At 42.6% G+C, this 15,376-nt stretch overlaps 1 protein-coding gene across 1 annotated transcript in view; it reads left to right on the plus strand.

The window, feature by feature from the left end:
- HAVCR1 (hepatitis A virus cellular receptor 1) overlaps positions 1-6,442 on the plus strand; it is a 30,210-nt gene extending 23,768 nt beyond the window's left edge. The window contains exons 7-8 of the mRNA XM_050793939.1: positions 2,882-2,915; positions 5,986-6,442. Coding sequence (XP_050649896.1) covers positions 2,882-2,915; positions 5,986-6,130 — 179 coding nt within the window. The 3' untranslated portion in view covers positions 6,131-6,442. The remainder of the gene's footprint in view (positions 1-2,881; positions 2,916-5,985) is intronic.
- Positions 6,443-15,376: the final 8,934 nt, after the last annotated feature.

The raw sequence follows: 15,376 nt of genomic DNA on the forward strand, positions 1-15,376 counted from the left end.
TGAGTGGTTGAAACTGAGGATGCCAAACCTGTGGCTATCGAGGGCCAACTGTATCAAGAAATAGGAGTTTATTGGGTAGTGTTGAGATCTGGAAGTCAACACACCATTGTGATATATAAGATTTAGTCTCTCCGCCCTACGAGATCTAATTTTTGTCACTGTGGGGGTGATATTGTTAAAATTTTACAACACTCATTTAGCAGAAGAGGCACATGAGACATTGGGTGGGGAAACTGATAGCAAGACAAAGACTAAAAAAGTAAAACAAAAGTTTTCAAAAAGCAACCACTTCATGTCTTCATGTCTCCCTTCTGCTAATTGTGTGTGTGTGTTTGTCTCAGTATAACCTGCCTCTGGTAAAAGAACCCTAGTTAGCTGTTTTGCAAGATGTGGTATTTGAAGCCATAACTGATCTAGTTCATGGCTCTGGGCAGAGGACAATCAGAAAATTAAGAGTATGTTTGACAAATTTGAGGAAGTTTTTACATAATTATTTTGGAGCTTGGGTAGTCAAAGTGATTATTTAGAAATTGGGTAAAATACCTTTCAGGGAAGTTCAAACTTTCCCTCTGAAAGTACTTGAGTACGTACTTGAGTACGCTGAAAAAAATAGATTATTAGGAGATTAACAGGAGAAAAGGAATACGTATTTATTATGTGTACAGAAGCCACACAAAATATGAGATGGAAGAAAGGGCCAGATGACTGGAGCTTAAATACCCTTTTCTTTCCTTCTTTTTGAGGCAGAGTCTCTCACCCTGTCACACAGGCTGGAGTGCAGTGGTGTGATCTCAGTTCTGTGGGGGAAAGAAAGAGAGATCAGACTGTTACTGTGTCTATGTAGAAAGAAGAAGACATAAGAAACTCCGTTTTGTTCTGTACTAATAAAAATTCTTCTGCCTTGAGATGCTGTTAATCTGTAACCCTAACCCCAACCCTGTGCTCGCAGAAAGATGTGCTGCGTTGACTCAAGGTTTAATGGATTTAGGGCTGTGCAGGATGTGCTTTGTTAAACATGTGTTTGCAGGCAGTATTCTTGGTAAAAGTCATCGCCATTCTCCAGTCTCGAGTACCCAGGGACACAATGCAATGCGGAAGGCCACAGGGACCTCTGCCCAAGAAAGCCTGGGTATTGTCCAAGGTTTCTCCCCACTGAGACAGTCTGAGATATGGCCTCGTGGGAAGGGAAAGACCTGACGGTCCCCCAGTCCGACACTCATAAAGGGTCTGTGCTGAGGAGGATTAGTGAAAGAGGAAGGCCTTTGCATTTGAGATAAGAGGAAGGCATCTGTCTCCTGCTTGTCCCTGGGAATGGAATGTCTCGATGTAAAACCCGATCGTACATTCTGTTTACTGAGATAGGAGAAAACCGCCTTATAGCTGGAGGTGAGACATGCTGGTGGCAATACTGCTCTTTACTGCACTGAGATGCTTGTGTAAAGTCAAACTGGCCTATGTGCACATCAAGGCACAGCACTTTTCCTTAAACTTATTTATGACACAGAGACCTTTGCTCACATGTTTTCCTGCTGACCCTCTCCCCACAATTACCCTATAGTCCTGCCACATCCCCCTCACTGAGATAGTAGAGATAGTGATCAATAAATTCTGAGAGAACTCAGAGACCAGTGCCAGCGTGTGTCCTCCATATGCTGAGCGCCGGTCCCCTGGGCCCACTGTTCTTTCTCCATACTTTGTGTCTTATTTCTTTTCTCAGTCTCTCATCCCACCTGATGAGAAATACCCACAGGTGTGGAGGGGCTGGCTCCCTTCAAGCTCACTGCAGTCTCTGCCTCCCAGGTTCAAGCAATTCTCCTGCCTCAGCCTCCTGAGTACCTGGGTTTACTGGCGCATGCCCCTACACCCGGATAATTTTTGTATTTTTAGTAGAGATGGGGTTTCACCATGTTGGTCAGGCTGGGCTTGAACTCCTGACATCGTGATCCGCCTGCCTTCACCTCCCAAAGTGCTGGGATTACAGGCATAAGCCACTGCACCCGGCCTTAAATACTCTTTTCTTAGGGGAGAGAAAAGTGATGGATGTGGGCAATTTTAGAGGAAGAGTAAATGATTTTTAGGGGAGATGAATGGGCCCAAAGAACAGACTATAGGGCGGGACAAATTCCTCTGGACTCTGGATGTGTTGTCAGCTCTAGTCTTCTCCCTGTGATGTGCATCAATTCCCCGCCCCCATCCCCCCCAACCCTGCCACCATTGATGAGGTATCTGGGGAAAGGATTCACAACAACAGAGTATCTTCTGGAGGATCTGGCCTTTAGCTAGATAGGGGAGCTTCAGAGAAAGCCCTTCCCTGCATATGCTCCTCCCCAGGTACTCTCACTTTGAAGTCCAAAGAAGCCTGTTTGAGGGTTTTGTATTCTGAACCCTAATGACCTTAAAATATGCTTTCCTCCTTAAGCAAAAATAACTCATTATTTCCTTCGTTAGGAGAGAGATGATTGGTAGTACAAACTCTTGCAAAGGTATCCTTCGATAGAGGTGACTTTTAAAGTATATGGCCTTGTGACCCAGTTCATCTGAAACAAATCTTGGTTGATGCCTGTTGTTCAGCAGCCCATCAGAAGGATCTTGGACTTACTCATTTTTTAAAAATGAAAGATAATTTAAGAATTGCATTAAAGTTAGGGAGGATATGTGGATGAATACACCAAAGCATTAATGAAATTGAGATACTGTACAGTAAATGGCTTGTTTGGGTCCTATGGAATCAAAAGGGACATGGGAAGGAGATACCTCAAGGTACCAGAGAAAAATCCAAGTAATAACAGAAATAATACACTTGATTGAAAAAATATTATAAACTCTTGCTGAGATGTTTAATTTTCTCTTCAACTCCTCTCTCCCCACCCCTGTAATTTAGAGTATTTCTTCAAAAAGGAGATTCAACAACTAAGGTAAGCTTGAAAGTATTTCTGTTAAAACTTTTGAGGTTCCTACTCTGGTAAAATAAAAACAGATTTCTGTCTCTCTCCTAAACTCTCCATCATATACCTTGGATCCTGATGGTCTCCTTTAATGAGCAATTCTATTATTTACACCTTCCAGTGATATTTGTAGCTTTGTGTATTTCCCTGGAGTTGTGACAGAGCTGGTACAGCGGGAGCATCTCAGTCCTAAGCTAACCCCATAGGGCAAGATAACTAAATTGCAAGATTTGCTCGACGGGACCAAACATTGAATGAGTTGTTGCTTTAGTTTGCTCTTTTATTTTGTTTAATGCTTTGTCTTTTTTTTTTTTTTTTTTTTTTTTTTGAGACCAAGTTTCAGTCTTGTTGCCCAGGCTGGAGTGCAATGGCACCATCTTGGCTCACCACAACCTCTGCCTCCCGGGTTCAAGTGATTCTCCTGCCTCAGTCTCCCGAGTAGCTGGGATTACAGGCATGTACCACCACACCCGGCTAATTTTGTATTTTTAGTAGAGATGGGGTTTCTCCATGTTGGTCAGGCTGGTTTCAAACTCCTGACCTCTGGTGATCTGCCTGCCTCGGCCTCCCAAAGTGCTGGGATTACAGGCATGAGCCACTGCACCGAGCCATTTTTTCTTATTTTTAATAGAGATGGGGTTTCACCATATTCAATGCTTTGTCTTACTGAGTATTTATTGACTATTATATTCCAAAGAGATCAATGAAACAGACAAAAACCATGTAAGCAAATAAGCATGGTTCTTTTACGTCCTTACAGATAAACAGCATGGGGACTATAGAACAGGATGAGGGTCTGTTTGAGCAACAGGAAAGCAGCTAATTTGGAGGAAGATAACTCCTGGCTGCAGGAGCAGTGAGTGCAAAGGTACTGAGGTAGGGCAAGTGCCTCCAGTTTTCTACAGCTTCCGTCATTCCCTGCTGCTCCCTACCCAGCCTGCTCCACTGATCTATATTAGCTGTCTAGCCTTGCAGGCTCTTGAATTTGCTTTTAAAGACCTTTCAGTCTATCCTGCTGCCAAGTTGCTTTTTTTTTTTTTTTTTTTTGAGACGCCCAGGCTGGAGTGCAATGGTGCGATCTGCAACCTCCACCTCTTGAATTTAAGCAATTCTCCAGCCTTAGCCTGCTGAGTAGCTGGGATCACAGGCACCTGCCACCATGCCCGGCTAATTTTTGTATTTTTAGTAGAGATGGGGTTTTGCCATGTTAGTCAGGCTGGTCTCGAACTCCTCACCCCAGGTGACCTGCTTACCTTGGCCTCCCAAAGTGCTGGGATTACAGGCGTGAGCCACTGCGCCCGGTGCCAGTTGCAATTTAAATACCCTTTACTGCATCTATGCCCCGAGGCCATCTGCCCCATTGCCTGTAATGGTAGGAGACAACTACCTAGTTCTAAAGCCATCCAGCCTGCTTCATTTGATACAGGTTGAGTTTTAAGCAAGGACTTTCTTTAATTCAGAATCCCATCCCTCTTACTTAGGCTTCCATCTATTAAGCCTAGGTCTCCTTCACTGGATGCTTGTACACAGACTTTCCTGAGTCTGAGTTAATTACCCAAGCCAATCCACAGAACCTGTCTGAACAGTGACCAGCATATTGTAAGTGCTTAATATACATCGACTTTTGTTATTGCAATCAAGCCCTTTACAGCAATAAACTGTGAGAGAGGCACTATTCTCATTTTACAGATTGGAAAACAGTTTCAGAAATGTTGAGTGACATCTAAGGTCACATCACATAGCATATGAAGGACTCAATCTCAGGAATCCGTGCTCATAAATATTTCTGGAATGACAGAGAAATGTGTAAAGTATAAAAAAAAAAAAAAAAAAAAAAAAACCACACTAACAAATTATGAACATTTCCTCATAACATTATCTTCTTGGCAGTTCTATCACACTGAGTCATTTGAGCTCATTGACACTTAAACTAAGTGTCTTCACACATGGATGACTGACCTGTTGAGGGACCACAGTGGAGCTTTGTTTTTCATGGTTCTTTAAATGTGTGAACATGTGTTTCATCTGCAGCTGAATGAAGACAAGGTCCATACTTTGGGGGCAGGCTTTGTTAACAAATAGTCACTATATACAAATATATTATATAAAAATAAGCAGTTACATCAAACGCTACACATAAGTTAAAATTAAGTCCACCTTCATCCCTCACTTGTATTTCTACTCTTTCTACTGATTTCTTTTTTTGAGACAGAGTCTCATTCTGTTGCCCAGGCTGGAGTGCAGTGGTGTGATATCGGCTCACTGCAACCTCCACCTCCCAGGTTTAAGTGATTCTCCTGTCTCAGCCTCCCGAGTAGCCAGGATTATAGGCACAAGCCACCACATCTGGCTAATTAAAAAAAATTTTCGTAGAGATGGGGCCTCGCTATGTTGCTCACGCTGGCCTCAAGCTCCTGGCCTCAAGGGATCCTCCTGCCATGGCCTCCCAAAGTGCTGGGATTAGAGGCATGAGCTACTGCACCCAGCACAGGAAGATTTTTAACACTATGATCCAGTGTACACTTGTGAAACAGTACAATTTAACTATATGCAATGTTTCTCTATTCTGTTTTTATCTTGAATGTAGGATGTAGATTGCTAAATAGATTTAAAAACCCTCTCTAAAGGATCACAAGCCACAGTTGGAAAAACACCAGTCACCCAATTCTTAGCCACATTTGAAAATGTGCATCTTGATTCAGCCACTTAGTTTGATGTCACAGCTCTGTATTTTTAGATTTTCCATTTTTGTATTCTATTATGTGAGTTGCAAAGAGACCAGTCTGAGTTTTTCAATACTTCTTAGGTTGTCTGTCTAGCTGCTTATTAAACAGACTTTTCTTCAACTTAATAATAAGAGCCCCACTTTTTACAACTCTAGAAAAGCACTATTTATTTTATTCTTTGTGTGAACCGGGCTCCTATAGTCTCGAATACCTGATATTGCCTGATCATAAACAAAAGTGCAGCTCATATGTGAGAAGTGGTCTGCCTTTTTTTTTTTCTTACTCATGTTATTCTTCAACAACTCTTTCTACAGTGTTTCATTTAGCAGCCATCAAATTAAAACTTTGCAAAATGCAGTTAAAAAGGAAGTCCACGCAGAAGACAATATCTACATTGAGAATAATCTTTATGCCATGAACCAAGACCCAGTGGTGCTCTTTGAGAGTTTACGCCCATGACTGCAGAAGACTGAACATATCAGACGTCTTTTAGACTCCAAGACAATTTTTCTGTTTCAGTTTCATCTGGCATTCCAACACGTCAGTGACACTGGGTAGAGTAACTCTCTCGTTCCAAACTGTCTATAGTCAGCCTTATCATTAATGTAGTCCTAATTTTTTGTGCTAAAACAGGCTCAATCAATCCTTCTGATCATTGTAGAGTTCTCTGTCAAACATGAACACTTTAGAATTGTATGTTCTCTTTAGACCCCATAAATCCTGTATCCATCAGAGAGAATAGTCACTGGAAACATAGCAAATGAACTTCTATCTTGGCCATCAGAGCTGTGCAGAAGAGGGAAATCTGTCTTAAAAATCAGCAAATCCAATGTGATACTTCATTTGGAAGCATTACATGATAATCTCTTGTTTCTATATTATACTTCCAAATGTTGCATTTCCTGTGTTTTCCAAAGGTTTCAAATCATGGGTTTTAATTTCCTCCATGGGGAAATAAAGTGAGTTTAATTCACCCTAACAGGTATGGCTGTTTTTTCATGACTCTGGAAATGTGATGCATTAAGTACTGGATCTCTGAATTGGGGTAGCTATTTTACCAGTTAAAAGAGGTGACAATAGTATGGAACACGTAGATACCAGGGAAAGAAAATCATTTGCCAGGTGATTCAACACATTTATGCAATTTTTTTTTTTTTTTTTTTTAGATGAAGCTTTGCTCTTGTTGCCCAGGCTGCAGTGCAATGGCGAAATCTTGGCTCACTGTAACGTCCATCTCCCGGGTTCAAGTGATTCTCTTGCCTCAGCCTCACAAGTAGCTGGGATTATAGGTGTCTGCCACTATGCTCAGCTAATTTTTTGTATTTTTTTTAGTAGAGACAGGGTTTCACCATGTTGGCCAGAATGATCTCGAACTCCTGACCTCAGGCGATCCAGCCGCCTTGGCCTTCCAAAGTGCTGGGATTACAGGCATGAGCCACCATGCCCAGCCCATTTATGCAATTTTTATCACATGTGTGTCACGGTGCTAAGCATTTAAACAACCACCAGGCTTTCTGAACAAATTTTTAGAACAAAGAAGGTCAGAAATAAAAGCAAAAAAAAAAAAAAAAAAAAAAAAAGGCTGGAGTGGGGAAAGGGCTGCCTTTTCTGCCTTACAAGTTACATTGCAGATACAAGTGTTTGAAACCCACTAGTTTTGACCCAAATTTTAAATTGTCTCCAAACCACTTTTATGTTTAAAATTGTTTTGGAGGCTAGTGCCGTGGCTCATTCCTGTAATCCCAGCACTTTGGGAAGCCAAGGTGGGCAGATAGCTTGAGCCCAGAAGTTTGAGATCAGCCTGGGCAACATGGCAAGACCCCCTCTCTATTAAGAAAAAAATTTAAGAAAAAAAAAAAAGATAAAATTGTTTTGGAAAGGCAAAGTGTCTTTCTCATATCTAATCAATTCCTGTATTTTTTTTTTTTTGACAATTCAGTTAGGCTTATTGTAATGATATCTTTAGTCAATATAAAAAAAAAATATAAAAAAACAATTATACTAAACCAGTATAATTGTTTAGAAGTATATGTTTGCCGGCCAGGCACCGTAGCTCACACCTGTAATCCCAACACTTTGGAAGGCTGAGGCAGGTGGATCACCAGAGGATGGGAGTTCGAGACCAGCCTGACCAACATGGAGAAACCCCATCTCTACTAGAAATACAAAATTAGCCGGGCACGGTGGTGCATGCCTGTAATCACAGCTACTTGGGAGGCTGAGGCAGGAGAATCACTTGAACACGGGAGGTGGAGGTTGTGGTGAACTGAGATAGTGCCACTGCATCCAGCCTGGGCAACAGGAGCAAAACTCCATCTTAAAACAAAACAAAACAAAAACAAAAGTATAGATTTGCAAGGGCTAGATTTGTCAGAAAAAAAAATATTTCTACATGAATAGTTAAGGCTGGGTATTAATTTCAATTTCAGTTTGAGTAAACTCTGAAATAATTCGTGGTTGAGGTTCAGAGCTACCCATACCATAGTTGTCTGGGACAACAGGATGCTTGCTTTCAGAGGAAACTTTTTGTTTCTGTTTTTTTGAGATGGAGTTTTTTCCTTGTCACCCAGGCTGAATGCAATGGTGCAATCTTAGCTCACTGCAACCTCCGCCTCCCGGGTTCAAGTGATTCTCCTGCCTCAGCCTCCTGAGTAGCTGGGATTACAGATGCCCACCACCATGCCCGGCTTATTTTTTAATTTTTAGTAGAGACGGGGTTTCACCATATTGGCCAGGCTGGCCTCCAACTCCTGACCTCAGGTGAGCCACCCACCTTGGCCTCCCAAAAGTGTTGGGATTACAGGCATCAGCCACCGTGCCCAGCCAGAGGCAACATTTTTAACACTGTTATCGTTCTAGGAAATTATAGGTCCTTTGAAGGAAAAATTCTGTGGGCAAATAAGATAGTGATGTATGGTATTTCAGTTTTCCCAAATGTGGCTGGCCTGATCTGGTCAAAAATTTTATTATTTTTTTAAACTGTAGTGTCTTTTTTTTCCCCTCAAATTTAAGGCAACATGCATAAAACTGGAGATTCGAAATTAAAGCCAAGATTTGTAGCTTCTCTGGAAAGACCTGGCAAGATTGGACTGGATTGCTATGTGACCAGGACCCCACTAGATGGCCCTCTAATCCCCAAGTCCTTACTGCATGCTCCCCTTTGTTACCTGGCTGGCAGGTGTGGGGTTTTTAACTTTATGGCAACTGCTCTATTCTCTGGATCCTTCCTGGGGATTTATGATGCATGATAAAGACTCCGGGAATCTGGTTAGCTTTGCTTAACACAACATTTCCAAAACTTGTTGGAATGCATGAGCACAGTGACTAGTAGCATTCTGTGAAGTACAATGTATGGGGGCTTAGGAGTTTAGGGTAGTATACAGAATTAGGAATAGGATTTAAGTCTAATCCTAACTCTTAGCAGTTACACTGGATGACATTAGAGCAAAAGGTTCTTTATGTCTACATTTTCTTCATCTGTTAGATGTAATAATTTCCATATCAACTATGACATACAGTGGTAATTCCAATGAAATGTTACATGTGAGAAGTCTTTGAAATGTAAAATACACTACAGATACTGAAGCAGTTTGGAGAATTAAAAAACACTACGAAAACACAGCTTGGTAAATAATTTTTTTTTTCTTTTGAGACAGAATCTGGCTCTGTCATCCAGGCTAGAGTGTAGTGGCACAATCTTGGCTCACTGCAACCTCCGCCTCCCGGGCTCAAGCAATTCTCCTGCCTCAGCCTCCTGAGTAGCTGGGATAGCCACCATGTCCACTTAATTTTTGTATTTTTAGTAGAGACAGAGTTCCACCATATTGGCCAGGGTGGTCTTGAACTCCTGACCTCAAGTGATCTGCCTGCCTCAGCCTCCCAAAGTATTGGAATTGCAGGTGTGGGTCACCGTGCCCGGCCAGGGCTTAGTAAATAATTTCAGTGGTGTTACACCTATAAGTCTCTTGCTGTATGGTATCTTTTAAAATAACATTTCTTCTCTGAAACGGTTGATACTGGGTAATTTGGCTATCGTCATATACTGTAGAAAAAAATTGTCAAGTGAGAGGGAGAATAGGTAAGAAGGAAGAAAGGGGAGGAATTTAGTGAATGAACTATTTTCCTTTAAATATATTAATCTTGTAGATTACATTGAATTTATTATTATTATTATTTAAGGTATTCTTGAGATTCCATTACCTACAATCAGTTTTGGGACATTAGAACACTGGTATGATTAAGACTGTATTTTTAGAGCCGGGCGCGGTGGCTCAAGCCTGTAATCCCAGCACTTTGGGAGGCTGAGACAGGCGGATCACGAGGTTAGGAGATCGAGACCATCCTGGCTAACACGGTGAAACCCCGTCTCTACTAAAAAATACAAAAAAACTAGCCGGGCGAGATGGCGGGTGCCTGTAGTCCCAGCTACTCGGGAGGCTGAGGCAGGAGAATGGCGTGAATCTGGGAGGCGTAGCTTGCAGTGAGCTGAGATCCGGCCACTGCACTCCAGCCTGGGCCACACAGCGAGACTCTGTCTCAAAAAAGAAAAAAAAAAAAAAAGAGTGTATGTTTAAATTGAGAAATTTTGCACAACTTTAACAAGCAGCAGAACTAATCTTTCACTGATGGCTTTAAAGATCAAATAATTCTGTGGATACGTGAAACTGTGAGGGACTCTTGGTGGTTGTCTAGGTTTATTTGTATGCGTGCTCATTAATAAAAGTTGTTTTTGTTTGTCTCTTGAAAACAAAACAGCTTTGTTTTAACAAAACAACAATGGAACAAATTTGAAAACCAACTCGACATTTTCTCTGGCTCATCCTTTAGTCTGGGTCAGGCATCTGCAACTTGCCGTGAGCTCTAGTCAAAGTGGATCAATTTGTGGCAAGTCACATAGGTGTCAGGTGCTCTTCACGAAACAACCCTGAACTCCAGGTTCTAAGGAGCTTAGGGAAGAAATACAAAACCCATGACTTCTGATACTGTTTATTACTAAGAGAAATAATCTTGTGATAGAGACTGACTTCTCAACTATGGCATTTGGGGACAGAAATCTCTGTTGTAGGGGGCTATTCTGTGCATTCTAAGGTATTTAGCATCATCCCTGGCCTCCACCCAACTAGATGCTAGTCACATACTCCAGTGGTGACAACCAACAACGTCCCCTCGGGCACAGTTGAGAACTACTGAGGTAGAGGTGTTTGTTGGGGGATAGGAAGTGGTGTAGCTTTAGCTGGTTGGTCAGCGGCTGCTTATAGGAAAGAGGTGACATTTAAGCTGAAACCAAGAGAAATGTGTAGGTGCCAGCCACATGAAAATCTAGTGGAAGGAAACAAATGCTGTGGGGCAGCAGGAAGCTTGTGTATTAAAAGAGAGGACGTTGTGTTCCAATGATTAAAAAACTAGCGAGTGAGGAGAGATGAAAAGAAGCGAGGCTGAAGAGATGCACAAGGTGTCTGGATGAAAAGGAATCTATGGGTCAGGCACGGTGGCTCACACCTGTAATCTCAGCACTTTAGGGGGCCAAGGCTGGAGGATCACTTGAGCCCAGGAGTTCGAGGCCCGCCTGGGCAACAAAGTGAGCCTCCATCTCTATTAAAAATTTAAAAAAGAAAGGAAAAGGGCTCTACAAACATGTCTACTTGGAAAAGAGTCCCACTCTTAGAAAACCACTTTTGCATATTAAAGACTAAACCTGCTACCCATCACCAAATTACATGCTAACATTCACTAACATGCTTCAGTGACACTATTCTAAGTCAGGTATAGCTCAAGAGTCAGGTTTGTTGGGGTGACAGAAGGATATAGGCAGGGGAAAAAGAGGGGGAGAAGGGAACCTCTTGGCAGCAAGGGGCTTTCCACAGGGCTGTGAGACATCCCCAGGCCTAGCAAGCGGGGTTGTGAAAAAAGAGGGAAATGGCACCGACGTTTGGCTTTAATTGATTTGGGCCCAAACTTGCCGCTTTGGGAAGCAGTAGTGGGGTGGTACAGGAGCTGATTTTATTCAGTCCACAAATGGATTTTTAAAATAGTTTTTTGATGTGTATTTTTAAAGATGCATCAAACCCATGATTTAATGGATATTGATTAGGATGAGTAAAATGTTAAAGTTAATTAATCTAAAATAATTTGAGTGAATAATAGCAACAAAGCAATGTGAACAGGGCAAAGGTTATGTAGATGCCTGAAGTCAGAGAGTCAATAGGTGAAATCAGCTGGGAGCTTGTTAAAATACACACTTCTCGGCCCTATTTCTAGACATTCTGGTTTAGCAGTACAGATGGGACCTGATAATTTTTGTTTGTTTAAGTGACAGAAGACAAGCTACTATAAAATATTTTACATTTCAATAAAAGCATTCAGACTTCATGAGAGAATGTGTGGAAATAAGAGCATAAAATCATCCTTTACTTCTACTTATTTCACATGTAAATCTCAGGAAATGAACACAAATTCTTTCTTGCAGGGGACTTTGGGTATTGCACTGCCACTTTTGTTTATTTAGTTACTTTTTGAGACGGAGTTTTGCTCTTGTTGCCCAGGCTGGAGTGCAATGGCTCAATCTCGGCTCACTGCAACCTCTGCCTCCTGGGTTCAAGCCATTCTCCTGCCTCAGTCTCCCAAGTAGTTGGGATTACAGGCGCCTGCCACCACGCCTGGTGAATTTTTGTATTTTTAGTAGAGATGGGGTTTCACCATGTTGGCCAGGCTGGTCTTGAACTCCTGACCTCAGGTGATCCGCCCACCTCTACCTTCCAAAGTGCTGGGATTACAGGCGTGAGCCACCATGCCCAACTTTGCACTGTCACTTCTGAGGCTAAATAAAATTACTTGGAGTCTCCAAAATATAGGAAGACCCAAAAAATGTAGGGGAAGCTTATTTATACTCTGGTTTTCATGGTTTAGTTTGTGGATGTTTCTTACAGGTTCATAGCTCTCTGGAAGGAAGGGAATGACAATTAGTCATTTGATCTCCCTCTGATTAAGGGTTTCTTTTGTCGTTGATTTCCTTTTCCCTTTTTTTTTTTTTTTTTTTTCCTTTGAGACAGGGTCTTGCTCTGTCACCCAGGCTGGAGTACAGTGGTGTGATCATGGCTCATTGCAGCCTTGAAGTCCTGGGCTCAAGTCCTCCCACCTCAACCTCCCGAGTAGCTGGGACCACAGGTGTGCACCACCTTGCCCAGCTAATTTTTGTAATTTTTGTAGAGATGTAGTTTCACCATGTTACCCAGGCTAGTCTCAAACTCCTGGGCTCACTCAAGCAGTCTGTCCACCTCAGCCTCCCAAAGTGCTGGGATTGCAGGCATGAGCCACTGCACCTGGCCCTTTTGCCATTAATTGTAAACAGTTTTGGAGGGTCTCAGAAGTCATATCCTCTTAAAGCCACCATGCCCTGCTAATTTTTTTTTTTTTTTTTAAGTAGAGATTAGGTCTTGCTGTGTTGCCAGGCTGAAGTGCAATGGTGTGATCATGGCTAACCCTAACAGCAGCCTCAAACTCTTGAGCTCAAGCGATTCTCCTACCTCAGTCTCCTGGGCAGCTGGGATTACAGGCATGTGCCACCATGCCTGGCTCATTTTTGTATTTTTGTAGAGACAGAGTCTCCCTGTGTTGCCCAGGCTCTCTCAAAACTTTATTTCTTTGACTATTGATCGCATTAGATTGTCTAAGGATACATACACAAAGGCTGTTGCTCTACCCACTGCAAAAGTAATGATAGCCAACCAGAAAACAGGGTGCCCTTGGTAGCCTAGACACAGAATGTGAGCACAGCGTGCATGGGGCTGAGGGAGAAACAGTCTATAACTCAGAACTCCTGGGAATCTAATTGTAGTGTTTCCTTGGGGATTCTCACGGCTACTAAGTACCTTTCCAACTCTTACTTGGAGTCTTGGGTGGCTACTTGTGCCTTACCCTAGTTGCTCCTGAGTCCTTCCTCTGCAGGGCCACCAGCATAATCTGTTTGCATTACATCTTAGCTGGAAATCCTTCAACTGCTCCCAATTTGGTAAAATTCTCAACTCCACAGCAAGCCCTCCACTGCTTATCCCCAACTCACTTTGCCTGCTTCATGGGGTCCCTTCCTGCTATGTTTCAAAGGCTATAAATGCCTCAGATATCCACTCTCTACTCCGTGGATCATCCCACCTGCCAGGAATGCTTGTCCTCTGGTTCTCCAAGGGGCATGTCATTCCTCAAAGTCCTGCTCCAGCGTCACTGCTTCAGCCCTTCTGGTCCTAATCCTCCTGGACAGAATCCCCTCTTCTGAATACTTCTGGGCAGCCCTTTTTAATTATTCAATAAACATGGAAAAATAGAGTACCTCTCATATTCTAGGCATGGTGCTAGTACCTAGCTGAGATTATTCTGCATGAGGCCAGGGTTTCGTCTAGCCTTTGGGGCATCTTAGGGTAAATTACAAAGAGGCCTTCCTCTTCTTTCTGGCTGACACAGCCCTGAGTCAGGACAGAGCTTGTAAAAAGGAGTGTGACTTAGGATTTTTGTGCTGTGCAAACTAAAACCATAAGTGGTGATCCTATAACTTCGTCCCTTGTATTAGAGATATTTACATTGATGGTGCTTTTTATTACTCAACATTTCGAGGGAAGTGTCTGTATTTTCTCAGCACCTAGCTTATACTTAGTAGGTGTTCGAGATATATATGTCTATTAAAATTAGTTAATAAATGGATAGGGCCAGGTGCAGCAGCTCACCCATGTAATCCCAGCACCTTGGGAGGCTAAGGGGGGCAGATCACTTGAGGTCAGGAGTTCAAGACCAGCATGACCAACATGGTGAAACCCTGTCTCTACTGAAAATACAAAAATTTGCCAGGTGTGGTGGCTCACGCCTGTAATCCTAGCTAGTTTCAGGAGGCTAAGGCAGGAGAATCGCTTGAACCCAGGAGGCTGAGGTTACAGTGAGCTGAGATAGTGCCACTGCACTCCATCCTGAGTGACAGAGTGAGACTCTGTCTCAAACAAACAAAAACAAATAAAAATAAAAAGTAAATTGATAAAAGAATGTTTCTTAGAACCTTCCTGTGTACTCTAGGGATGGGATAGAGCAGGGAAGAGTGTCTTTAAAACTCTTTTACAAGTCTATTTATATTACTGGCTGGAGCCAGTGTGAATCTCAATGACTCTCTGAGATCAGTAATTTGCAACCTTAGCTGCGTATTAGAATCATCTAGGAAGGTTGAGAAACTACCCATGCCTAGATCAATTAAATCAGAATGTCAGGAGGTGGGTCGCAGGTATTATAATTTTTTCAATCTCCCCAGATTTTTTATGTTTTTGAGACAGATTCTTGCTGTGTTGTCCAGGCTGGAGGGCAGCGGTGTGATCAAGGCTCACTGCAGCTTCAAACTCCTGGGCTCAAGCAATCCTCCTATCTCTGCCTCCGAGCAGCTAGGACTACAGGCACACTACCATGCCCAACTAATTTTTTTATTTGTAGACACTGGGTCTTGTTATGTTGCCCAGGCTGTTCTTGAACTCTTGGGCTCAAGAGTTCCTCCCATCTCAGCCTTTCAAAGTGCTGGGATTCCAGGCATGAGCCCCGTGACCAGCCTTCCCCGGGAGATTTGAGCATGTAGCTGAGATTGAGAACCACTGACCTTGAAAGACTTGGGAAGGGGAGATGACATCCTGTTTCCATGTCGTGTGTGTCAAGCGCTCTGGAAGGACATAAGACACAGAATTA

Source organism: Macaca thibetana, chromosome 6 (assembly GCF_024542745.1).
Source record: "Macaca thibetana thibetana isolate TM-01 chromosome 6, ASM2454274v1, whole genome shotgun sequence".
NCBI lineage: Eukaryota > Metazoa > Chordata > Mammalia > Primates > Cercopithecidae > Macaca > Macaca thibetana.